Here is a 26459-nt window from a genome sequence, read left to right as displayed (position 1 = left end):
TGGAAGCTTCCAGTGTGTAATTTATTCATGTTTAAAAATTCACAAGTCTGGTTAATGAGTAAGGTTTGCAAGACGTGCTATTTATGCAAGTTTACTTGCTAGCTTACATCTCTGCGTTTAGATGTGCCCAGAGAATGACTTCTTATAAAGCAAATTTCAATTCTACCATTAGCATCTTATTTTCACAGCTGTTTCTCATTGTTCTCTGAAAATCAAGATTATTTTCTCAGCTGTTTATCAATCACCTTTCTTTTTTTTTTTTTGAAAATATGTCGCCTATATGAATCTAGTGATAACTTATTTGTAGAATCTGTGGTGAGATCCTGTGGAGTATCTAGTTGGTTCTTTTCTGTGTTTGTGTTTTCCCTTTTTTGTGTGTGTGTTTCTCGTGGCTGCAAGTGAAGACAAGGGATTAACGGGGGAGAAGAGGATGGGAGGGTATGGCAAACCTTTACCTGAACACCGTTCTAGACACTTAACCCCAAGAACTAATAAAGAATCTAATAACACTATTTGCAGTGTGGCTAATGTGATGTTACAGTTGAAATAAATAACTTCATGGTATGCTGCTCTCAATGAAATATATTCAAAACGCTGAGAGAATTTCAGTGCTACGAGGAATTAGGGTGGATTGACAGATAGACTTGGTAACATTTCAGATAGTTTATGGTTTAATATCTGTTCTTCCAATTTGGAGCAGGCAAACCTGAATACTGAAGTAGACTTTGAAGAAACATGGATCTTCCATGGATCTGTCTTCCATCCTTCTAAATATCAGCATATGTATGTGCAGACTTTTCTTCTGCAAATATTTCATTGCATGAGTCAAGGTTTTTTAGTTATTATTTTACAGGCTCTTTGTGTACGGTTTATTCTTGATGTGAATTTTTCAATGTAAGGATTATTCAGAGAACTTGGTGTGTGTGTACTCCAAACTGTGATTTCCTTCTGACCTTTTCCACCTCCATATGATAATACTGCTGAGTTTCAAATAATTGAAACCATCAAGTCTGATATATTGAAGGTATGCTCTGTCTAAACAACTAATTCAAAAAAACTGCTTCTAAGTTACTTTTTCTGCTTTGTATCCATCTGTATTGATATACTAAATATTGTGTGAAGATTCAGTTCTGTCTTGAAATGATAGATGCAGATACCAGCAGAGGAAAGATGATATGATGCTGCAGGAAGCCATGTAAGTGGACAAAAACATTGAGGCAATAGTTTCTGTAGTAATAACTTCCAGCAATTTGCAGGTAGAGTTTTCTCTAATAGAAATACTTAGGCAGCAGTTCACGTACCTGCTTAGCAGGGGTAGTATGAGTTTATGGTGTTATGAGTTTTGATGGAACACTTGCAGTCATCTGATGCTTGGACTGTGCTTGCACAAGATACAGAGTAAGATTACATTTCTGATAACTCTTCCAGAGAACTTGTCTGTATTCATGAGCTTAGTTCATGCTATAGTCCTGCTCCAATAAATATATTCTCCTCATTAGCTTGCATTTGTAAGAGGTGTATGAGTCCATGCATCCAAACTAGCTGACTGGCTTCATGTGGTCATCCATAGTAGGTTATTCCTTCCCTCCTCCTGAGAAACTTCTGTTTCATGGAAGAACGGAACCAGTGAGAGGAAGGTACCTCATTTGACAAACCACTTATGTGTAGCACGTCATGGAGCTGCAATGACATGCTATGAGAACAGGTCTGAATATGGTACCTGGTCCAGAAAAATAAAGGTCCCAGCTGTTTGTTTGTTTGTTTGTTTTGCAATAGTGAATGTGTTTCTGCAATAGAGGCTGTTCCTTCTTTCCTGCCTTGAAGCAGCTCCCAGCACAGTGTTTTGATTTCACAAGTGGGGAGGGCTGACACGATAAGGTTAAGATGTTTTAAAAGTCCAATGTTGTGTTTAATGCTGTAGATATGTTCTGTAACAAAATAAATAATAATAATTAAAAAATTGTTGTCACAAAAGAAATGAATTGTTAATGTTATCCTAGAGGTTGCTGAATACTTCTCCAGGGTGTTGTGAGATACAGTTATCCTGTCTGGGACTTAAATGTCTTCTCAATAACAATATGGGCCATGTAGCTCTCATCTGCTTCTGGAGGTAATAAGAATCAGTAAAATAGACTGCTTATCATGAAGGAATTCAATGCTGTTTATTGTAGCGTATGAATAATTTATAGAGGCATGAGCTGTACATGTGATTTATTACAATAAATCAGTGTGAATGGGCTAGAAAGGAAGCATGCTTGACAGAACTATACATTTCAGAACACCCACAATATATATTTAAAATATATTTAAAAGGGTGTTGTTAGGTTATTTCAGTAAACTTTATTACTAGAACTTGTAACTTTTTAATGAGTTTTTTTTTTAATTATTATTTTACTTACTATGATAAAGGGCTGTTGCCAGTTCTGGTAGCTTTAGATTCATGTACTTGCATGCTCAGAGTGCAAAGATAATTGAGAAACATACACAGCCTCTTAGATTTTTACCCAAGCTTATAATGCCTTTATGTGCTTATGTCATGTATACGGATGCTTGTGTGGTTTGTGAACTTTCTAGAACAAGTGGATATTTTTTTACTGAGTAATCAGTCTGGAGGAAAAAAACAACCAACTGCACTGGTTTGTTTGTCTTTTTTCTAGAAATTCCTTTTTATAAACTCTTTTACCTTGGCTCTGGCATAGCATCTGAATCAACTACTGAGTTATTGCTAATCCAAACATTTATTGCTCATTCAGTGCTAACTTGGCAATTAGTAAATTGTCATTGTAAAAATGTTATAACAGAAGAATAGGCTGACCTGCTGGTTTATTTGCATTGAAGTGTCTGGAATTCAAATTGCATGTGCAGCCTAGATGCCAAAAACGCAATGAAATCAAACTTTAATCTTGTTCTGGGAAGTTGTAGTGGTGTTCTGTCCAAAGGGAAAAGTAAATATTTGAGAAAAGAGGAAAACAAGCCAAAAAAACCCAAAACCCCAAATGGTAACTTATTTCTTATAGGTCAGGATATAGTTTATATCAGTTACCAGTCATTAACAATTTATAGTGCTCTTTTTTTTTTTTCACTTGTGAAGAGAGGTAATAAATGGCTGTATTTTCTGACTGTCTCTGTGTACTAATGTATTGTAGCTGTGGAATTCAACATAGGTTTTCCAAATGTGAAAATGATGAAACCATTTTAACTTTGCAAGTTTGTGTTAAGACAGCTGTTGTATCAAACAATGACTTTTTAAAGTATTCTAAAGTATATTAAATATTATAGATTTCTAAGACAAGTCAGTGCTTCCACCAACCAAATCTGTTGATGAAATCTGTTATTTTTATTCTTTTTTTTTTTTTGACCATTAAAAGTAGTTGATAAATTTCAGCCATTGTAAAATAGCTTCCTTTAGGAGTTAGGTGGGTAGATGTTACGAGCCTGGAATAAAAACTATCTTCATTTGCTGAGTAGATGCTCATTCACTCAAAGATGCACGAACCTGTGGATTTTAAATTCATCTTTTATCAATCTGGTAACCTAGTGTCCAGTCAGGGAACACTCTTTCCTCTCACTATAGTGTGGTGACAGGAGCCACTCTGCTGAGAGGACAGCATGTCCTGTGGAGGAAAGTGACTGTCTCAAGCTGCAATTCTAATATTCTTATTTGGGATGATTAATTTGGTCAAGTAAAGCAAGTTTCTGCTAGCAGCACATCTGATGCTATTAATTTGAGTGCTGTTGTCTCCTGCCGAAAGTGAGAGGAACTTCTAGAATAAGAATAATAAAAAAAAAAAGCATAGTAAAAAGCTGATCTTTCTCCCCTGTCAAAGGAAGACCACTATATTACTTTGCTAGTATCTCATTACAAGAGCTCAGCAGCCCTACACCAGACGTAATACTGAAGATGACAACTGGTATAGATTTTTCAGCTTTCTGGAAACATCTTTAAAGCAAGGAATTCAGACTTCCTCTGGAATGCACTGACATGATGTTGTTCAAAGGAAAATTTAAGTACTATGACCTTTGGTCATCTTTCTGCTGACTAAAATTGTGTGAATGGTATTTTCACATACTAGAGAACTCTTTCCCCCTGCAGTAAAAGTTCATGGAGCTGGTGCTCTGGATGTGGCTACTTCAGTGACGCATTAGGCAATTTACAGTCTAAATATTTAAGACTTTTCTTACAAATATGATAATTTAAAAGCACTTCAGAATAGAAAGTGTTCAACACTAACTTGGCAAAATCAGGCCTTTGCAAGCATTCTTTTGTCTTTAGTTGTAGTCAAAAACTTCAGATGTACTTTTTTCCCCTACTTTGACTTCAAAAATTGTATCAAGACAGACATTTTGTGACTTAGGTTTCTAATGGGTCCTTCTAATATGTCTAACCTATATTTTCAGTTTTCCAAAGGGAAGTGTATAAATCAGGTTTCTTTGCACAATGAATTTGGTGTTCAGCTAGTTATGAAACTAATTATTAGGAGACTAAAGTTTTTTGTTAATTTCTGAATTCTGGTTCACTCAACATTTTAAGCAATTCTTGCTAATAGCTTTTGGTCAGTCAAATATATTCCATTTCAATTTTGAAATAGGAAATTCTGAAATTGACATTCAAAGCAATTATCATGGGATGTGTTTAGTTAAAGGTAATTATAGCTTGGGGTTGTCTCTCCAGGTAGTTATTAACTAATTACATGAACTGGTTCTCTAGGAAAATTCTCAGAAAAATTGCGTTTTTCTGAATCTTAAAATAATTACCTTTTATGTAGGCCTTGCCTACTAGGAGATGATTGATCATTAATCTTCTTGCAAGAATCAATTCATTTTAATCATATTTGAACAGTATTAAATATTGTTTCCTCAGAGTACCTTACAGTCTTTTGCAGCAGTACTCTTGCGTAGGAGGTTGATTACAACTGAAAAAATGAAGTTTGGGGTATGACATGAGAAGACATGATGGCAAAAGTATGTAAGAGCTAAGTTTAAAGCATAGGTTTTTATTCCAACTTAACAGCAAAAGTGGTGTGTTCTACAGCAATAGTGGTGTATAGTTTAGAAGTTCTGTTGATAACTTCGAGCTCTTAGTTATAGCTAATCTCTAGAATAAAATAGTAAATGTTATTCCTGCAAAGAACCTACTTTGTATTTTAGCAGATATTTTTTCTTCTCTACCCCAGAGGTCTCAGCAATAATTCTGGATATATCCATCTGCTTTGTTAAAAACAAAAACTTGAGCTAAATAAAGTAACTATACTTATGACTGAATGCATCTCTGGAAATAAGCAATTACATTATGTGAACTATCATATGATACTAGAAACAACTATCATGTGAAAATAGTAGTCCAATGTTTATTTAAAAAAAAAAAAAAAGGAATTTGAAGAACATTAGTTCCTTAAGATAAGCTTTCTTGGTAGGAATGCCTCACTGGCATGTGAAGTAGCTAAGCAGCCTAAATAGCGGGGAAGTACTTGCCAAATCAGGTAGTCATAGTCAGAAAAGCATATGCTACAGTTAATCAGGCAGATGATTACATCAACCTGCCCTACATATACACTTAAAATTATGACTCTTCTGCTGGAGAAAAAAAAAAAGTTTTGTGGAAGGCTACATTTAAGTGATAAACTGTCTGGAATTAATATTTTGATGAAACTAATGGAAGCTGGTTATGGCATATGATTCACATGCAACTGCATCCCAAGTCTGTCAAAAATGTGGGAATCTAATTTTTGAGTGCTTTCTGATGTCAGATGTGCTTTTAATTATAGTTGTATTTCTTTCCACCTATTATTTGGAGTCTGTTGTGGGATGGGACGACAGTATGGGATGACTTTAAGATCCATGATATGTTTCTGTGGAAGGTAAGGAAATTGGCAGAAGTTAACCATCTATTTCTGTATGTCAACACTGTCTTAGATATTACCAAGAAATTCTTTACTGTGAAGGTGGTGAGACACTGGAACAGGTTGCCCAGTGAGGTTGTGGATGTCCCCTCCCTGGAGGCATTCAAGGCCAAGCTGGGTGGGGCTTTGAGCAACCTGGTCTAGAGGGAGGTGTCCCTGCCTATAGCAGTGGGTTGGAACTTGGTGATCTTAAAGGTCCCTTCCAACCCAAACCATTCTAGGATAAGAGTCTGTGAACCTGCCTTCAGAAATTAATATTATTGCTTTGTTACTGTTGTTGCTTTACAATGTTATACAGAGACTGTTTGTGTTGACTTCCATTTCACATTTGGCGAATGTTTCTGAAGCTTATGAAACTACCATTAACCACCATTTGCTGTTCAAAACTCAAATTCATGAACAACATGAGGCTCCTACTGATTTAGAAATAGAGGTCACCTTTTAGCAGAAACGTGACATGATCTTAAACTTCATCTTTTCCTCAGTGTGTAAGAATATAAGAAACTTCACTTGTGCAGATTTACGGAAAACAAAGAGTGGTCTATATACTTATTAGAATTGCTCATCCTTTGTGGAGACTGTAGTTATCTGCATGAACAGAAGTTTGTAAACAATCCAACAAACTTTTTTTTTTGTTGAAACTTAGTAGTTTGGCACAACTCATCCATAAAAACGCCTAGTAGGAAAGCCAATAGCCAAATGGGTTTCCTGATAATTTGGCTGTCTTTCCTTGCAACTAATCTTACAGACAGTTCTGGATTTTCAAGGTCTTCTCCAAGACATTTGTGATCTGGTATATGGCATAATAAATATTTAGTTTTTTATTCCTAACTAGGATTTCCGAAATATTATAGTTCTTGGTAAAACAAAATTTCTCGTATCTGTCCTATTCTACCCTTAATTCTTTCTGAAATAGTGAAGTTTCAAATTATGAACAGTATGGATATATTATGTCTATTTATTGTGAACTAGGTTATTTATGTTGGTGATTGCAACAATTTTTTTGAAGAAACACTTAAAAAAATTATATATATTTTTTAGCTAAAATACAGAAGGAGGTAAAATTCTTCAGATAGTAATGTATGTTGTGGTAAAGATTACACAGGATAGAAGTGCTTTCTTGTTTTATAAATTCTTTTGGACAGTTTATCTGCTTTCATTAGAACACTGGCCCTTGCTAGCTAGTATGCGTAAACCAACATAAACATTTTCCCTTTGTTAAAAGAACTGAGAAGCTTTTACATATTCAGTTTAATGAATTGTAAAAGCTTATATCCAAATCATAACCCCAAACCAATAATTGCTTACTGAGGAAGTTGGATAGTGACATGTGGAAGCCAAAGAATAGTTAACCCCTGAAGACCTTTCAAGCTGAAACAGCCATGACATTAGTGGGGGTGAAAAAAAATTAAAAGCTCATGAAAATGGGAGAGGTAGGTTGATGATATCAGGTGGTCACTTGGTAAGGCTGTGCCCATAACCAAGTTAGTTTTGTTCTACTTCTGTATCTTGAGACTTTTGAGGGTTTAGTGAGCATGAACTTCATATGAACTTTTGTTTCCTTAGGTGCCCAGTGGCTGAGCCACAAGGCTCTCAAGCTGCATTATAATTAAGACGACAGCATATATTGGTATGTCAGGAAACATCATTTAAATTTTTTTCCATTGCATTTTCATCTGTAAGAAACTTATCAAAAGACATTCGCTCAGGTCTAGAATAGCCATTGTGAATGGATGCTTATAGAACAAAACAAAAACCCCAGAAACTTGAACAAATACATACTTCAGATTTTTGTCTTTGCTTGTATGGAAAACTTCAGAAAAATCAATTTTAAAAAATGAGGATCACTTCATTTTCTTTGCTTATGCTTTAATTTCCATATCTCTGTGAATGGGAAGGAAGGTTTCAGTATGATTACCTTTCCAGGTATGTGGACTTGGACTTCCTGAAAGACATTTTCCCAGTAGATATTGCTAAACAGGCTCAGGCTCAAAGGGGAAAAAAAAAAACCCCAAAAAACTGCAGATCTTTACTTCAAGGTCCTAAGGGTGAGGATCATATGTTTTGTCCCCATGTTTCCTTTCTCAAAAGAGCTAGAAGTCTATTTTATAGTTTAATATTAAGTAGACCCTGAAGCAGATCTCTTTATTAGTTTACACAGGTCTTAACACAAGGCAGTCCTAAGAGTGGTTACTTTTTTTCCCTTTTAACTTAACTAGTTCTCCCCTGTTGTTAATGTGAACCTTAATTATACCACAATTTCTGAATGCTCAATCCTCAGCTACAGAACAGCTAAAGGACTGAATAAGAGAGGTTGTAGTGTCTTTTTCTCTGAACGTATTCAAAACTCACCTGGACACTTCCCTGGCTAGCCTTCTCTAGGGAACTGCTTTAGCAGAGTGTTGGGCTGAATGATCTTCAGAGGTTGGTTCATTGCAGCTCCTATTCTTCTGTGAATGCTGTTTCTGTGGGGGGGAGCTAGTTTAGTTCCTCTTGAGGATAATGTTGAACTTAAGTGAATCTAGTTTGTTAATAGTTTTGGGCAGCATGTCTTCTCATGCTACCTGGAGTATAAGTCTTGACATGTGCTGTGGTCATTTCTTTATGCAGAAGGGGAAGGGAAGTCTAATATCTTTGTGCTTTCTCTCTCTTTTTATGTAGTATTTTCCAGCAAATGATAAAATAATACCATAGTGGTGGTTCTGTTCTTTTTTTAAAAAACAAACAAACAAACAAAAAACTAGTCAAAAGGCTTCAGGAAAATAGTATAAATACTGGAGGGGTCTTTTCGTTATGGATAGAAAACCTCTAGCAGTACTTAAACTTTTTAAGTTTGAGGCAGCACTCCCTATTCTGGTGCCTTTATGGTACTCAGGTAAGCCAACTGTAACTCATTTACACAAATTAAAAGTAGCGAGGAGAAAATATCAAAGAAATAACTAACATTAAGCAGTGATATACAGCCATACAACTCTTTGCAGTGTTAGCTGTAGTGTAGTTGCAAGCTTCTTTAGCTCTGTAAAGAACTCCTACCTTAAGTAATTTGTAGTTTATTTGGTTTTTTAAATATCGAAAGAACATTTACTGCATGACTTCTTCTGTTATGCACTCTAGACTTATGAGACTGTTGAGAGACTAATCTTGGATTAAGGTTGTTTTCAAAAGAAGAGCGGAGGAAATGTCAAGAGACTGAGTATTTGAGTGCAAGACGGCAACATTTTTTAGTAAAATAAATTAGTTATTGTGATTCAAGACTTGAAATCCCAGATGCTCATCTAAAGCTGTAGAACCTGGAACCACCTTGTGATTTTTTTTTTTAATACCTAGAACATTCTTGTTAGTGATTTGTTGTTTTTTCTCTGCAATGAAACTTAGTTTAATTTTTTAAGCTTAACAACAACTCACTGTAACTATTTTATAGGGACTGCAGTGATCCCAATTCTATTGCTTAGTTAAATTTCAAGGGTAAGTAGGAAAACAGTTCCAAGTTTAATATAAGTTGTTTATCTGGTAGTCCATGGAAGGAGATAAAAGAAAATAGCGATCAACTGATCTGAATAACTGAATAACAGTTCACAAACTTTCATATGGTGTAGAAAATCAGTACAAATGCTGGTATGGAGTGAATTCATTCTGAGGACATCAATGTTTTTTTTCCCCCACTCAAAAGAAATAGTACGTAGATATGAAATTGCTGGCAGAATTCAAAGGATCTTTTCTTTATTTTCTTTGCAGAGAAAAGCAGATGTATGCTAATAGTATTTCACTGTGTAATTCATTTCAGATGAACTACAGGACTGTTCAGTTGTGCATAACGGTATAAAGGCAAGAATGTGAACTTAAAAATTAATCCTAGCACTTCTGCTGTTCATTTGGAGATAATGCCCTGAACTGAAAAATACTGGAGTGTGAGAGGTGAGCCTAAATTAAACTTGAAGTCCTGAGAAGAGCAAAAGAAACTTGAGTTAAGAGGAAATAGAGGCAGTATTATTGACACTATATAATGCAACCATGAAACACTCTTCTCTGTTAGGTTGCCAACCTGTGTTGAAGACAGTCATCATAAGTACAGTGATAACTACAAAAGATGACTTGGAAGTTCTGGAGGTCTAGTCTCATGTAAAAAAAAAAAAAAAAAAAAATCTGTGTGTCCAATTAAAGCTAGTAGTGAAAGTGTGTTAATTCTTCTCCAGAAAAAGAAATCTCAAAATTTTAGCATTTAAATAACTAGATAAGAGGAAAAACTATTAATGATCAATTCAGTACATCATTAATTCCTACTCATTTGTTTTCAGCATTATTAAAGTCAAGTGACAGCTTGCTTTTAACACTGGGGTATTTACAAGGTCTTCTACTGGAAGTAGATAATGTGGATATGTACTGTGTGGAGAAGTCAAAACAGTCTCTAAAATGGTAGCTGATGAAAGTTGTGAAGAGTACTGTTATTTGGTGGATGAATCAATCATAGCTCCTAAAATTCTTCACCGCCTTGTTTCTGTCTTGGTTTGTGTCTTACAACAAATGCTTGCTTCATATGAAGGTGGAATGTGCAATTCCATTTTAGTCTGGTTAAAGAGGATTTCCTTTCCAAACAGAAAGGGGACTGGTTAAGTTTTGTTCTTCTTAAAATTCTTAGTTCTAAGGCTCCATAGAAAATTGAAAAATGCTACTGTGATACTGTAATTTGTACAACAATCCTGAAAGATTTCTTTAATTTCACAAATATGATTGAAATGGAATCTTAATGTCTACACCTGTGGGAATTGGTTGTATTTAATAGTCTTAAATTTAAAGATTCTATAGCACCTCTCTAATCTTTTGTCTAACTCTTTACTGACTCCTTGTCCAACATGTTTGAGCTTGTCTCCACGCACTTCAAATAAACATCTGGGGTTTCTTTGACATGTATCTAAAATCTCAGGAAATGTTTCATTAATGTGAAGAAGGCTGCAGAAGTGGAAAGTAAGCATAAAGCTCTCCTGCATATGAGAAGTTGTGTAAAATGACCTTGTTATGTAGTTTCCTATAGTATATTTTGATATGAGAGTGAATTACATTCGAGCAATGGTTCACTTGTGATCATTTTTTCCTCTGTGATTTCCTATGTGGCTTTCTGGTTTTGTACTTTACCATCCAATCTGTTTTCCTCTTTGAATTGTCTAAGTTACTTCCTCTGTCTTTATTTCAAATGGCTTCAGAACCTCTCACATCTTGTGAATGTAATGCCAGGTATTTTAAATTCAAGAAATTATGAAAAAATTTCACTCCCATGTTTTGTGGCAAGAAACTTGTATGACTTCTGAATGTATCAGTATCTGTAAACTGTTCTTTTAAGGCATGAGGCTATTAACGAGCATACCACACTTATTAGGGTAATTTAAGGAGCTTATTGGCAAGAGACAGCCTTGAAATATTGCTTGATAGTACAGTGATTTCCTGTTTGAGCACAAAATGCGTATTATTAATATGTAAATAACTTTGCACTAGGAAGTGAAATATTTTGTTTCCCTCCATCTCTCACGGTCAAAAGGAGACCAAAAGGTTTAGTAGGTTATGGAGGAAGAACAGCTTGGACATGAGAACAACCCAGAAATAAACTGACAGGTATTAAAGAAAAATAAAATTTCTTACTCTTGTTATTTACTTAAGCCACAAAAATTACAAAGAATTCTCCTGCTTATCTCACAGAGAGCCCAGTAACTGGTCAGCTGCTTAGTAACAGTAACATTAATTCTAGATAACAAATGAAATATTAGAGTAGGCTTGAGAGATTTTTGCTGGGTATATGAGCTGTGGCATTTCTTGACACTTACAGAAGAGTCATGCTGGAGAAAGGCATACCTGTCGTTTCCGAAGTTCATGCTCAAGTTCATATGATGATACAGTCAGGGTCTCAAAATCACTCTTGGAAATAACATCTAAGTTTCAAATACACACTGAATTATCTATGAAAGCAACTGTAGCTATTTCTGGAATATGATTTAGCATAGCAAATGTAATGGAATGTAAGCATCCTTTTGTATAATTGAACTCCCTAACTTTGTGGAGGGGAATGAGAAGGAATGAGAGAAAATAGCTGATCAAGAAGTATCTTTCTTTCCTACAATACCTCACATAAAACTGATGAAAATTCTAAATGTTGCTCTCTGAACTGATTTTCTTTTTTTGATTGTGAGTCCTCCAAATTTTGACCAACAGATTTGGATTAAAAGAAATGTGAGTTTAACTGAAGGATCTTAAATACTTTTTGTTTGTAAAGGAATTTTGATACTTAAAGTGAGAAACTGATCGGCCAGCCAAACAGAAATTGTGCTACTAATCTTTGGGGAAAAAGCTTGAAATGAAATCAGGAGGCATTTGTCTTAGCAGTATCATCAGGGTAAAAAAGTGTGTCTTTCTTCACCTTTAAGAAATGATATAACACATTCTTCTCTTCCCATTCTTTTCAAGAGCATGGTTCTCCTGACTGTTTCTTTATTTCAAATAAATAAACCTCAGCTATAAAAAATTATCTTAATTAAAATGTAGTTTCCTTTTCATAAAATGAGTGCTAGCTCTAAAGTGAGATTCGGTTACTGGTTTAAGTAGTTTTATCCTGATACATTTTCAAACAGCTCGTTACTTCTCAACAAGCATTGGGATAACCTATTCCATTTGAAATGCAGTAAATCATAAATGACAATAGTGAAAAAAAATATTTTGAAGGCTAAGATTGATAAATCTTGTAATCAGGAAAACATGAAATATTTAATACCTGCTCTTTGACAAATGCTCCAAGTTCACACAGTGAAGATTGTACTTCAGTTTTGGGATGCCTATTATTACCACTGAAGGAGTGCTATACTAACAATAGTCCCTGTGGCTATATTAATTCAGTAGAAGACAATACGGTGGTGATATTTTCAGTGCTAATGATACTTAGAAACTTTGAACCAACTTCAAATCAACAGAAATCTCTCCTGAAAAATCCATGAATCTTAGAATATTAAATCACTTCAGAATGCTTTTGTTCAGGAATCATGCTGGCTGTTGTGGTTTAAGCCAGCAGGTAGCTCAGCTTTCACTCACTAACCCCCTTCACAGTGAGACTGGGGAGAGAGGATGGGGGGGGGGGGAGGGGAGGAAAGCAGTAAAGTCAGATGCATGAGTTGAGACCAAAAACTACTTATTAAAATAGAGAAAAGGAAGAAGGTGGGGAAATAATTATAACAATTAGTATATAACAAGTGATGCACAAACAATTGGTCATCACCCACTGACTGATGTCATATGGTACAGGATATCCCTTTGGCCAGTTTGGGTCAGCTGTCCCTCTCAGGTCCTTGTGTACCCTCAGTCTCTTGCTGGCAGGACTGTATCAGAAACTGAAATAACTAAAACATCCTTGTCTCTGTACATAGCTACTCAGCAACATCTAGAAAATTGGTGTGTTTTCAACATTGTTTTTCTCCTAAAACCATAACGTTGCATCATACCAGACTCTATGAAGAATAAACTCTCCCAGCTGAACCTAAGACACTGAGATATACATATAGTGATAGAATCATAAAATTGTTCAGGCTGGAAAAGTCCTTATAGATTGATTCCAACCAAAACCTAACAATACTACCCTAACAACCCTCTGCTAAATCGTGTCCCTGAGCACCGCATCCAAATGGTTTTTGAACACATCCAGGGATGATGACTCAACCACCTCCCTGGGGAGCATATTCTCGTGCTTAACAATCCTTTCTGTCAAGAAGCTTTTCCTGATATCCAACCTAAACTTTCCCTGGCACAACTTGAGGCCATTTCCCCTTGTCCTGTCACCAGTGAGAAGAGACCAACCCCACTCTCGCTGTGATATCACCTTTCTGATATCGGAAGAGAGAAACAAGATCTCCCCTCAGCCTCCTTTTCCCCTGACTAACCAGCCTCAGTTCCTTCAGTTGCTCCTTGTAGGGCATATTCTCCAACTGTCTGTAAAGTGTTGTCTACCTCTTCATCCTGGTTGAGTGGCCTGTAGCAGATTCCCATGATAACGTCAGTCTTACTGGCCTTCACTTTTATTCTGACCCGTAAGCTCTCAACCTTATCATAACCATCATTAATTTCCATACATTCACATTCTTTCTAAACATAGAGGGCTACTCCACCTCCTTTCCTGCCTTGCTTATCTCTTTTGCAAAGTCAGTAACCATACATCACAGCACTCCAGCTGTGCAGCACTCCAGCTGTGCGAATCATTCCACCATGTTTCTGTGATGGTGACTACATCATAGCTTTCTGACATCACAATGGCCTCCAACTCCTGTTTATTACCGATGCTGTGTGCATTAGTGTAAAAATATCTGAGCTGGGCCTCCTTTTAAGTGGCAGTAGCCCTAATACCCTCATGACCATACTCAGGTGCTTCCATAGCCACCAACCTCACACCAACCCTTGTGTTTTTCCTACAAAAGGGTGAGTTGTCCTCCTCCTTCACCAAGATGCAAGACTGTGGGATCTTACTAGCACATCCCTCTCCTGCAAGCACTGGCACGTTACGTATGGACTCTGTTCTAATAACCCCAGTTATGCCCCTATAGTTAAATAATCACCTGCAGAGCATTTACTGTCATATAAATAGTAACAGAATGATAAAACCTTAACTAGATATGCTTCTCCTGTGTGTTGTCACCCAGTGCACTAGTGGAAGAATTAGCAATCTGTTTTCTAAAATACTTCTGTGATTTTTCTCAGCACTGAAGTCTTGAAAGCTATTGTAAGTCACAAGATGACACAATGTTACAGAAACGAAAATTTATTGTTGTTGCACTTTAATTCCTGCACCCCTATTGCTGAACAGACACAAATTTTACTGCTAAGGATTTCTGGTGATGCCATCAGGTTTCAGCTCTACTCACTGCATCACAAAGAGATTTCATTTTTTCTAGGAAGCAAGTATTTCAGCTGTAAGATCTTACATGTGTAAACAGTCTTATAATTGAGAAAATACTTCATTAGGAAAAGGAGATAGAAATGACTTTCATGTTTCAGCAGTAGTCAAGATCAAAACCTGTCTGTCCTGTAGCAACTTAATTCTGCCACAACACATTGGGTAAATGAAAAAGCAAATCTGTGAGTCGTGCAAATTTTTCACAATAGTTCTGGCACACACTGGTTGCTATTGCTTACATAGGCCTTCATAAAATCTGCTTCTGATTGCTCTTTGCAACTCTTAAACTTTTTTTTTCAGTTAATCAGGGTTGGTTCTTGCTCTGAGTGACAACTTGCTGAATTCACTTGAAGTTAATAGGTTTGGTCTCACCTAGTAAAAAATTATAGAAAGTGGTGGCAATTGAGCTATTATGTAGACACTTGTTTCTAAACAACATATGAAGGTAAAACTGTAGCTTTTCAGGTATAATTTACTTCTGTTTTTCTTTTTTTTTTTTTTTTTTTTGGCCTGATCTTGGAACTGGATTTGATATTGCTCCTGAACTTTCTGAGGGCAAACTGAACTCAAATCAGTCTTTCTGCTGACACAGATAAAACGGTTGATCTGGATTCCTGAGCAAGGGACTTAGTATATTGTGGATTATATAATGGAGTGAAAAGATGTTCAAGCTGACAACAGAATTTTTTGTGCTCTGTATAGAATGTGACTATCTGTCTGGCATCTACCAGGGAGGAAAAATACCTTGTCTTGCATAGTCTACGCACAAAATTTAGCATTTAGTTCAAATAGCTTCTGCTTAAACAGAACTTACTTGTCTTAACTCTCTGGTTTCAAGAACAGCAGAACAATGATCATGTTACTTTAGTTAATTCAACTGACAGGGAATTGATGCAGAATTATCTTACTACTTAGTTGTTTATGTAAGTACGTGTTCTGGAAACACAGGGAGGGAGATAAGAGTTAGCAAAACTTAGGCAAAGATTCCTATAATCTTTCTACTCTGTCCACTGTTTATTAGAGCTGGATTTCACTGCCATTTGATGGCAGATACTGTTGTGGCTCTGCCAACATAAGCACATTTTATTTCACTGGAGGCCTATAAAAAAAAACAAACCTTCGTACTATGATAATTCTTAACAGAAAATAGATAATATTATTTGAATGGTTTTGTTAACAAGGCTTTCAACAGCAGTTGACTTAATGTAGGCAAAGCTATTAAAAGAAATGCAACCAATACAATGGTTTGGTAATTATGAAGACAGATCTAATGATGATGAGGAGGATAGGATATTATAAAAGTAGCACTTTTTGATTTGAAGAATTTTGTAGTCTTTAAAAGTACTGTATCTGAAAAATAATCTTTCTGATTTTTTATTTCTCTATTAGCAATAGTATGTACTAGACAAAAGCATGATTGAATTCTTCTTGAGGGTTGTTTTCCGTTCACTTTATCAAAACTTAATTAACGTAGTCAAACGTGCAAGGCTACTATGATTCAAAGTCAAACTTCTTGAAGCTTTTTCTAGTACTGTTTACAGACATCACCAAAGATAATTCCTTTGTCTAGATAATTGCTTCTCTCAGTTGCAGTTCTACCATGAACAGAGTTGGGGCTGGAACCAAGCTCTGCCTAGACTGGGCCATGGGAAGGAAGCTACTGGTAAGGTGCTGGAGAGAAGCTGGAGAACTCTGTGATTCCAGCCCCTAATGCTGCCCACCTCAGGAAAGGCAGAGAAGAAGAAAACTAACAAATGTGTATGGAAGCTCCAGATTTTATTGCAATGGCCTCCGCAGACTACAGCCATCACGTTGGGCCAGAACATGGCTGCTCCTGTGGTGTCTCTGGGACCAGCTGTGAGGATTTTCATCCTGGCATTGTATCCTGGAAAGGCTTTGCACCTGGGCTGGTGCTCTCCTCATGGACCAACTCCCATTGTGTCTCTGGGGCTGGCTCATGGTCTCTGCAGCCCTGAAGTCAACAGGGGAGTGGCTTTGTGCCTTGGCCCACCCTTGCTGCCTGGCCTGCTTCTTCAGTCAGCTTCTGGGGAATACCTTGGTGACCCTGGTACTCCTTGGCTGATGTAGCCCTGGGTGCAGCTCCCAGCACCTGTGACTGGTACATGGCTGCTCCCACAGCATCTTAGGGGTCAGCTCTGGGAATCTGGGGTCTGAGACTGTAATGGGGAGCGACTTCGGGCTCGGGCACACCCTCCCTGTCTGGACCTGTGGCTGCCAACTTCTGGAGAATCTCTTGAGGATCCTGATGTCCCCTGGCTGGCAGAGATCAAGGTCTGTCTCTCTGCAGCACCTCCTAGGGCTGCAACGTGGCTGCTCCCATGGCGTCCTTGGAGCTGGTTATAGATGTCTTCATCCTGATTTAAATGCGAGTCGATTCTCTGCTCTGTCCTGGTCTGGCTTGACTGGCCACTGCTCTCAGGCGCCCTGGAACTGGGAGCTGGCCCCAGTGCTGCCTGGCTGGCAGTGCTACTCTCAGGTGCCACTGAGCCATACAATGGCCCCAGTCCCAGCTGGTTGGCAGTGCTGGGGTCAGTGAGATCCAAGTTGTCACTGGAGGCTGTAAGGGGAGGCAGGAAGGTCAGTCAGAAGGACAGACCTTCAGCTCTGCTGTTGGAGAGGCTCACGTCTCTCCTTGGTGAGAGAGTTTTTGGCAAGGCTGCCTTGAGGACCAGCTGCCAAGCCTTGCCTAGCCCCAGCCTGATATCATGTAGCTGTCTGCTTCTTACCAGTGCCCACGCTGGCACAGGTGTTGCACTCCCACGTGTCTGTGCTGTTGCTCAAGTAGGAGCAGTGCCGGTGAGTGCCTTCTGCAGCACAGGAACTGCACAGAAGCAGCTCCCAGGGCCTGGGTAGACAAACATGGATGTGAGGACAAAGTGAGCCAAGCCAGGGAGTGCCCAACACATCTCTGGTGTTCAGTCTTTGCTCCCCCTGCCTGTGATGAGGCTGAGATCCCAGGCAAAACCCCAGATAGCTGCTGAGCCAACTCACCCCTCTTCTTCTGCTTGCTCTCTGCCTCGTTGGTAAAGGCACTCACTGACATCACAGCGCCTGTGCCTGTCTCCCAGCAATGTGTAGGCATTGTTGTCCTCCCATGCTGGTCTTCTGTCAGTGAAAGGAGGGAATATGATGAGTTCCCACTGACCCAAGGCTGACCCAAGGCATCCATGCTTTTCCACCCCCGACTCCATTTCCAGCTTCTCCATGAAGATGAGGCTAACACTCACAGGCAGCAAAGGGCCAGGCTTTCTGGGGTGGTCCCCCTGGACAAGCACAGCTCTTGTGCCCTGATGTCTCAAGAGTTGGCAGGACACCAACCTGTCTGGGATTCGGATTCCCATGATGAACATTTCTGATTTAAACTTGTCCTTGTCTCTGCAGAGAGGGCACTGGAAGCAGTTAATACCTGCACATGTTGCCTGTCCCTGCAGCAGAAATACATGCAGTGTGAAAGTGAGCAGGGCCTGGTGGTGCTGAGTGCTGCCACGCATGCAGGGTGAGTGGAGGGCTTCTACCTGGATGCAGGCCCGGTGGAACCATGCATGTTTGCAGGCTGGACACACCATGGTGCTGTAAGACTTTTTGTCTCCCACGGGATCCATGCAGATGATGCAAATGGTGTCTTGCTCTGGAGCTGCCTCCACTGCCTGCTGAGGACTGTGCTCTTGGCAGAAGGAACTAGGGATGGGCAAGATGAGAAGAGCTGCGAGGAGGGCAGAGGAATGGGAAGGAGTCCCAGGCCCTGGCTGTGGCACGCTGCTGGGAGGTATGGAAGGTTCCTCACTTCCTCAGTTGGTGCTGACAGCAGGGGGCTGGAGGCTAACAGGTCAAGCCTTGTAGCTCTTACCTGTACTTTCCAAAGTGCTGACTGACACATTCGCCCTCTAGGGTGCAGGGGAGATGGAAGCTGCGTTCACAGCCTGTTTCTGCGCAGGTGATGGAAGCCCCTCTCTTGCCACAAATGAAACAGTGCTGGAAAGAGCACAGAAGTCCCATCAGTGGCCAGCTGTGGGCTGACCCCACACCTATGGACAGGGTACAGGATGTGGGCACAGCTGGGTCACACTGCATAGCCACCTCGTAGACAAGACTCTTCTGCCAGAGCAGGATTTTCTCCTGGAGCTGGTTGGAAAGGCTGATGTTCCTTTATTGGGAGCAGGCTAAACTCACCAAACCTCTCCTGGCACAAACCTCCTTGCTACAGTCTGGACCTCACCTTCTGTTCTGCCTGCTGGATTGTGTGTCTGATGTCTTCAGGGCCCAGCACTACGATTCTATTCAATATTCTTGCTTTTTGAAGGAGGCTGGTGGAAAACATCTGTACAAGAGAAAAGAATAAGATCTTGTTAGGACAGAAAGGAAGGAACCATTGCTTAGAGGAAGGTGGAAAAAGCCCCAGGGGAACTCACCGCACAGAATGCATGGACACAGATCCCAAAGTCCACATGTTTGGGCCCACAGATGCTTGGGTCAACATCTATCTGTCCACACAGCATGCATGCTGGAGAGGAGAGAGCAAATGCAGTGAGCAACTGGCAGAGCCAGGTGTCCCCAGGGACTGCCCCCAGGGGCCTGCTCTGTGCCTGCCCTGCTGGCTGAGGGGCAGCACTGAAGGCTGTGGAGGGGAAGGAGGTATTATAGGTGCAGTGGTCCCAGTGGGCAGCCACAGCCCAATCCTGGCCAAAGAGCTGAGGAACCCTGCTCGCAGCATCTGAGGAGCCCCTGTATGTCTCGCCTCTCACTCACAGGGACACCACCTGCACCCCTTTGCTTGGCGGCAGGGGCTGCACATAGGGATACTTGGCTCTCACCCAGCTCCCCTGATTCTGAGGCCTCCTGGATCCTTGTGGACATTGTGCACATTGACAGTAAGCACTTGCAGAGCTCCTGCCCTGACAGCACTGGGCTTTCTCCTTTCCACACTCCTCTACCAACCCTGAGGGAGAAACAGGATGAGGGTGAGTTTGCAGCTTAGGGCCCCTCAGCAGCCACGTGCTGCCCCCTCCTCTCTGCCCTCCCCGCACCTAACCAGGTCACACTGATGCTGCCTGTGCCCGGCAGCCTTTGCTCTGCTCCCAGCCCTGCATGTCATAGTGGGACCACTCCCTGCCACCCACTCTGACACAGTTACCACCTCACTATGGTGAGGGCCCTTGGCACGCCAGCAGGAGGATGACGGTTCTTGCAGCCAGTGGAGAGTGGGGTGCCTGGGGCTGGCCATGCTGCAGAAGGATGGCCTCCCTCCACCTGCTGGCAGTAGAGCTGTCCCTTGGCCAGGTCTGCAGCCCTGGAGCCACCCTCGGGCATCACTGCTCTTCCACCCCAATCGTGTTTCCAGCTTCTCTGTGAAGAGGAGGCCAACACTCACAGGTAGCGATGGGCCAGGCTTGCCAGAGCAGTCCCTGAGCAGGCACAGCTCTTGTAGGCTCAACGTCTCAAGAACCAGCAGCACAGTAACAACCTGAGTGGGGTTTTCATCCTCACAGTGAGCATTTCTCAATAAAAATGCTTCCTGTTCCTACAGTGGGGCCACTGGAAGCAGAGATGCCACTGCTCAGGGGCTGTCCCTGCAGCAGAAACACACACGGTGGGAGTGTGAGCAGCTCCTGGTGCTGCTGTGTGCTGCCATGCCACAGGATGAGAGTAGGGCTCCACCTGGATGCAGCTCCACCAGAACCAGATATGTGTGCTCTGCAGGAATTTTATATGTGGTCCAAGACAATTCTTCTTTAGTCAGAGCAGCCCAGGCAAGCCAAAAGGTTGGATGCTCACGGGCTATGCCTAAAGTACTTATAGTTCAGCAAGTTTAGAATCTGAAACCACTGTGGGCTAATAGACGAACAATATTTTTAGTGTGATAATCTACTCAAGGCTTGATTTCTCTGTCTTATTTGCATTTTTGTTGTGTTATTTTCATTAAGGATAGCATTTTGATTTTGCATTTACAAAAAAAGAAGTCATAATCCTGGGTAGATAGAAGCTCATTTAAAACAAACAAAAACTTCACACTAGTGTTTATATGAGGAATTAGTCATTGAGGAGGGGAGAAATGAGGCCTATTCATAAATGCAGAAATCTGTTTTTAGTTGTAGTGGGCTGAAGACTACCATGTTTCCACATCTGGAGAGAAACTGGTAGAAGCAAAGTTTTGGGTGTGATACGATTGCTTCAGTAGGAAATGTTAACGAATACTGGAAGAATCTCAAAGGCCTGCATTTGTGAAGAACTAAAGAGCTCCAAGGATGAGAATGTAATTAAATTAGGTTAGTGGCAGGGATGAAAAAAGTTAGCTGGCTGTGGTTACAGTAAGTCTCTAGGAAATGATAATATTGGACTTAATATTATCTAAAACTGATTGAACAATGAAACTGATACAGAGGAGCAATAGAAAAAAATATTAATGAAGTAAGCGTGAAGCTCATAAACCGATAATGGAGAAAGTAAATTAATTACAGGGAATTAAAAATGCTGACAATTATGAAATCAGATATGCAGAGAAGAAGTTATATCTCTCTTATTTTATAATATGAATTGAAAAATGCAGATATTAATTATTGACCAAATTAATTACAGAGGAAGTGAACAAAGATTTGAAGTAATGAGGAGCTGGTGAAAATCCTGACGGTATCAGACTTTTGGTGCAGTGCAAGGAGTGGAGGTTTACAATAGAGACCATGACAGTCTGCAGTCTTTATGACCCTGCCAGGCCTGGTAATTGCGGGTCATCATTTCAAATAATGTAGCAGAGAAGATAGTAGAGGATCTTATTTAAAGGAACGGTCCTCAGCAAACTGAGGGCTGAACTAAAACAGAGAAGTATTCATTTTGTCACAGTAAGAATGAATTTTTCAGCAAGACGTAGGTCTGTCACTCTAGAGTCTCATTTATATTTTATGCAGTCCTAGCTGTCTTGCATACATGAGGTTAATACTGCTAAAATCAATAGTTTATGGTAGTGCAATCTCTAAGGATGCAGCATGTGTAGGAACTGCATTCTATTTGCATGCTTTATAACGGGGTTAGAGAAGAAAAAGTAATTTCCAGTTCAGTGTGTGATTCTTGTGGATGCAGGATATGACTACAGATTAGGTTATCAGTATCTAGAGCAGGTACAGAGTAGTCCAGAGATGATACCTAAGATCTTTGATGAAGTGTGGGAGTTAACTAGCAATGAACACTGTCAGGCTTTCCTTCCTTTCCTGCCCTTCAAATGAAGAGGATGAAGTCTATTTGGAATATTTAAATCCCATTTTTCAAGTATGGGAAAATAAACACAGACAAGAAAGGTGTGCACGCTGCAGCTGTAAAGCTATTATCAAACTTAGTGATTTTTATTTTCTTTCTGAAATTCTGTCTGTGCAATCTATTAAATGGTTGATTTTTTTTTTTGTTCTGTTTGTTTGTTTGTTTGTTTTTAACTTTTATTTTCCTTCATGTTACAATTTATATTATGAGACTTCTGTTTTCTGGCTTTTGTTATTGCCTGTCAGAAATGAGATGAGAGGACATAAAACTAACGTTTGCTTTTGATTTTTTGTACAATTGTTCTATCTTCAGTCTGCTTTATTATACAATGAAGATGAAGAAAAAGATAAGATTAAAATCACATTCACTGACCACCACAGTGTAACCTTTCAAAGATAGCATGAAGTTTTTTAAATTACACGCTTAGCAGAATATCATAACCTTGTGGACAGTTGCTGATAAGTATTCTGTGTGATATTTCTAAAGCTAAACTCTGTTCAAATCCTTCACTTTGGAAATAGGCTGCAGTTGCTAAATAAACTCCTAAACCAGCAGGGAGAATGGCACTATGTCTGAAAAATCAATTCCTGTCCTTAAACTTCATCTGATACATATTAGGAAAACCACAACAGGAACTAATTAACAGATTCCTGAGTTGAACGTGAGTATGGACCAAATTAAATCTTCTACGTATTACAAAGGATTGTCACAGCATAGTGGGAAGAACCCAACCTCCTGGTTTCATTTTTAATGTTTTCATTAAAAGAAATGAATAGCTTAAAAAAAAAAAATCCTTGCTCTTACAAAAACTTCAGCATATGGACAGCATTATGGACCACAATTATATATTGTGGTCTGTAGCCCATTCTCTACTTTTGTTTGCATCATTTTCATCCTTTGTACAAATGGTTTTGTCTTACTTTCTGATATTCCAGTCTAGAACATAGCAAGAACAGTTTAGGTGAGAAAATAAAAACTTGATTATTTCCTTACAAACCCTACAAACCTTTCCTTACAGACCTTAGAAACAGCAATACTAACCTAACTGTACTTTCACATAGATCGGCAGGGGGACGTAAGAAATCTGAATATAGAACTTGCAGGTCGGCTACAAAATATAGATTCATTTTCTAAATAAAAGGCTGTCTATCTTCAGATCGTGCTCTCCAATGATGTACGGTATCCTGCTGTTTTCAATATTTCTCCTACTAGTTCATCTAAACAGACAATTCAAAATGCTGTACAGTGTAAGCCAGTGGTTCTCAAAGTAGGAATCAGTGACTAATTCTCAAAACTTACAGCAACTGATTTTTTTAATATAAATTCATGTTGTTTTACTGCAGTTCAATGTATCAAACACCTGTTTTGTACTTTTTGAACATGTAGATACTTATTGCAGTTATTAAGAACAGGTTGTAAATCTGTGAACTGAATTAGATTGCTAAAGCACACTAGTAATAATATAAATAGTACGTGTAGCATCTAACTACTAGAAAACATTAGAACTTCTTCAGGCAATTGTATAAAACTGACAGTTATTGAAACTCCTCCTGCTCAGTAGACCAAAGGCAGGTGAATATTAGAAAAGCGCCTGGTTTATCAGTTTGTAAACCACTACTGAGGGAAGTAGTGAATAACCAGCTAGCAAATCCTTCATGCCATAGGCCAGCATTCCGTTTGTGCAGCAGGAGGGACAGACTGGGCTTATTGTGCTGCTTCATTCCTCCACTAAGCATATGTGATATGTTGCCTATCAGAAAGAAAAGCAGCAATCAAGGCTAGCAACTATATTTGTCACATAGGTCAATTGCAGTGAGGGTTCTCTGTCAGTTGTGAGTAGTGAGATGCTGAGGAACTCTTTTCTAGGAGTGGAAAATGGAAGTCTGGAAAGGTAAATTTGGTACTTATGATGTAGCAATGACCTTCTTAGTGAGAATGCTGTGAATGCCAGTGTCTGGGGTACAGCAAGGAACTCTCAGAGCCAGGTCTGTCTCACCAGCTGTTGGGATCAGAGTATTTCTAGAGATACTGGCTTTTGGATACAATAATACTGTGATTATTACCAGACACTGTTACTAAAGACAATGTGACACTTCCAGACAGCATGGATAAGAAGGCTATTGCCCAGTTTTCATTATTACTTTCTTTCTGTTTACATGTATCATGTTCTAAATGCAAGTTACTCTATGCTGTTAGACACCATAGTTTTTTTGTAGTAGTACTCCATTTTAGAATTGTCTGTGTTGAAGTGAGTGGTAAATGATTGGTGCATAAGTGTTTCAGTTCATTTGGAGAATTAAAACTTTGAAAGGTTCGGGAATTGGGATAGGTCTTCTTCTCATCCTGATTTTATTAAACTTGTAACGTGAGTCAGGAGGAATTATTTGAAGTGATTGAATTCCCCTAATGGCACAATATATGCAGCATTACCACCTTGCAGCATGGGTGGATTAATGGATTCTTCATGAAGCCACTTGAAACAGAGTGGATGTTGTTAAAGAGCAAAATACTATGGTTGCTGCTGTGCTTAGAAGGTTTAGGACTCTAAGTTGTTATGATGGGTGGAGCTGCCAGCAGCTTTGGTTAGTAACATTAACAAGTAATTTTCACTATATCATCCTGTTCAGTTGCTTCTGTAATTTGCTTATAAATATTAGATTATAAATAATCTCCATAGACAAGAAAGGACAATGGCAGTTGAGACTCTGGCTTGGGGAATAAGGAGAAGATGCCAACTTGAAAACTCAGACTCTTAGAGCACTTCTCGAAACACTAATCTCTTCATCCTCAGTGGTGTTTTCTACTGTGAAGGAGTTTATAACGCATGTATAAACTTTTCCAGGAGATATTCAACAGAACCTACAAAAGTGCCACAGATTCTGTTGTACGCTTTTCTTCCTCTCTCCCCACAGTAAGCATTAGGCATGATCTGGAAGCAGACTACAAGGTCTGTTTTTTGCTGTTAAGATATTGAGCAGGGCAAACTTTTATGACAGATATAAAACAGTGGCAAACCTGGGAATGGTTACAAATACTGTTGGTCTGAGCATTTTAAACTTTTAAGGTATTTGAAATTAACTACTTGCTTTTAGGGAATGAGGCTTTGGAAAAGGGGAGCTTTCTCATTTCAGGTTTCTCATTTTTCTTCCTTATGTACTCAGCTCTTAAAAAATTTCAACTGTGTGGTGAAGAACTGCTAGTAGAAGAGTACCTGCTACCTGCTGGTAGTTTTGTTTCATGGTCCATAGTCTTGGATGAAACTATTGTTTGGAATTATTTAGATGGGCTTTTTCTTCTATACATGAAACGTAGGTGTACTGCTGCTGCTATTCAGTATTTACATAATGAAAACATGCTGTTCAGTCATTACTCTTGCGTAATCAAATTCTTTCTTTTTGATCCTCCATTACCACACCTCTCAGCAAGCAGATGCGTCATCCTTTGTCTAATATCTAAACAGAAAATGAAAAATATTTTTCATGAGCAGTGTGCTTACTTAAGACAAGTTTAGGCCCAAAGAGCTGAAGGGTAAGCATGCTTTTTACTCTCGTGGTCCACAGATCCTCTTGCTGTTATCTTTTCTATTGCACCAAGAGAGCTCAAAATAAACTATTTTCAAAGGCTTATCCTTATTACTACACAGGGAGAAACTAGGGGTCTCTGGATTTTTCTTTTCTGTAGCCCTTTTTGTATAAGAATAGGATGTGGTGGGTAGAGGGAAAAAATATATATCTTTGCATTGCTGAGAGTTCAAATATACAATCTATTTTCTTTTAATTATAAGAGAGTGAGCAAATTTGGGCTCTCCTGAGGCTTTACATATTACTTATCCCATTTGCCAGATCTGTTCTGTAGGTTATACTTCCTCTAATCTCTGGTGACTTGTTTCCTCCTGCACAACCCTCTACCTCACAGTGCTCTTGCAGCTCTCAAGAGTTCCATCCCATGAAATACAGAAGTGTTTCTGTTGAGAAAAAAGTACCATGTTTTTCTTGTCATGTTCAATATTTTTTTTCCCAAACTTATTAGCTATTTCTAGCTCTGGTTAGTATAAATAATTTTAATCTGTTAGATCTTTCACATTATACATGCAGATAAAAAAATCACCCACTTTATGGCCACCTGCTATTCCCTCTACCATAGCACCTACTCTTTCAGTGTTTTTTTTATTTGAGTCCAAGTTTTGACTATCATTTTCAAATGAAATGTGGAATGATTAAGCTTACTGTCTCTTAGTATTAAAATAATACAGAATAAAACAGACAGATTAACTCCAGTCTGAGGAAATTGTAGACACATACCTGTTTTAACAAGCAAAGAATCTAAAAATAAACACTTGTAACAAACAGTTCAGATTATCAGTCCATTTTTCTCTC

The 26459-nt window shown here is 39.1% G+C and overlaps 1 protein-coding gene and 1 long non-coding RNA gene across 3 annotated transcripts; both read right to left on the bottom strand.

The window, feature by feature from the left end:
• Positions 1-650: 650 nt before the first annotated feature.
• Positions 651-14151, bottom strand: LOC121109865. Of its 2 annotated transcripts, XR_005857447.1 has the most exons (6): positions 14036-14151; positions 11742-11818; positions 8253-8365; positions 4756-4913; positions 2816-2929; positions 651-1928 (listed from the first exon to the last, which is right to left on the bottom strand). It is a non-coding gene; the product is annotated as an uncharacterized LOC121109865 (long non-coding RNA). The 2 variants fall into 2 exon arrangements; XR_005857446.1 differs by lacking the exon at positions 4756-4913.
• A 2442-nt stretch (positions 14152-16593) lies between these two features.
• On the bottom strand, positions 16594-18783 carry LOC121109864 (PHD finger protein 7-like). The gene is made up of 5 exons (XM_040695712.1): positions 18686-18783; positions 18157-18516; positions 17830-17943; positions 17565-17683; positions 16594-17395 (listed from the first exon to the last, which is right to left on the bottom strand). Exons 2-5 carry the CDS (start codon positions 18438-18440, stop codon positions 16968-16970), a joined length of 945 nt encoding a protein of 314 aa, XP_040551646.1. The 5' UTR covers positions 18441-18516; positions 18686-18783; the 3' UTR covers positions 16594-16967.
• Positions 18784-26459: the final 7676 nt, after the last annotated feature.

The sequence above is a fragment of the Gallus gallus genome, chromosome 2 (genome assembly GCF_016699485.2).
Source record: "Gallus gallus isolate bGalGal1 chromosome 2, bGalGal1.mat.broiler.GRCg7b, whole genome shotgun sequence".
Taxonomy (NCBI): domain Eukaryota; kingdom Metazoa; phylum Chordata; class Aves; order Galliformes; family Phasianidae; genus Gallus; species Gallus gallus.
The sequence above is the reverse complement of the archived record's forward strand: the minus strand, read 5'-3'. Positions and strand labels throughout refer to the sequence as shown.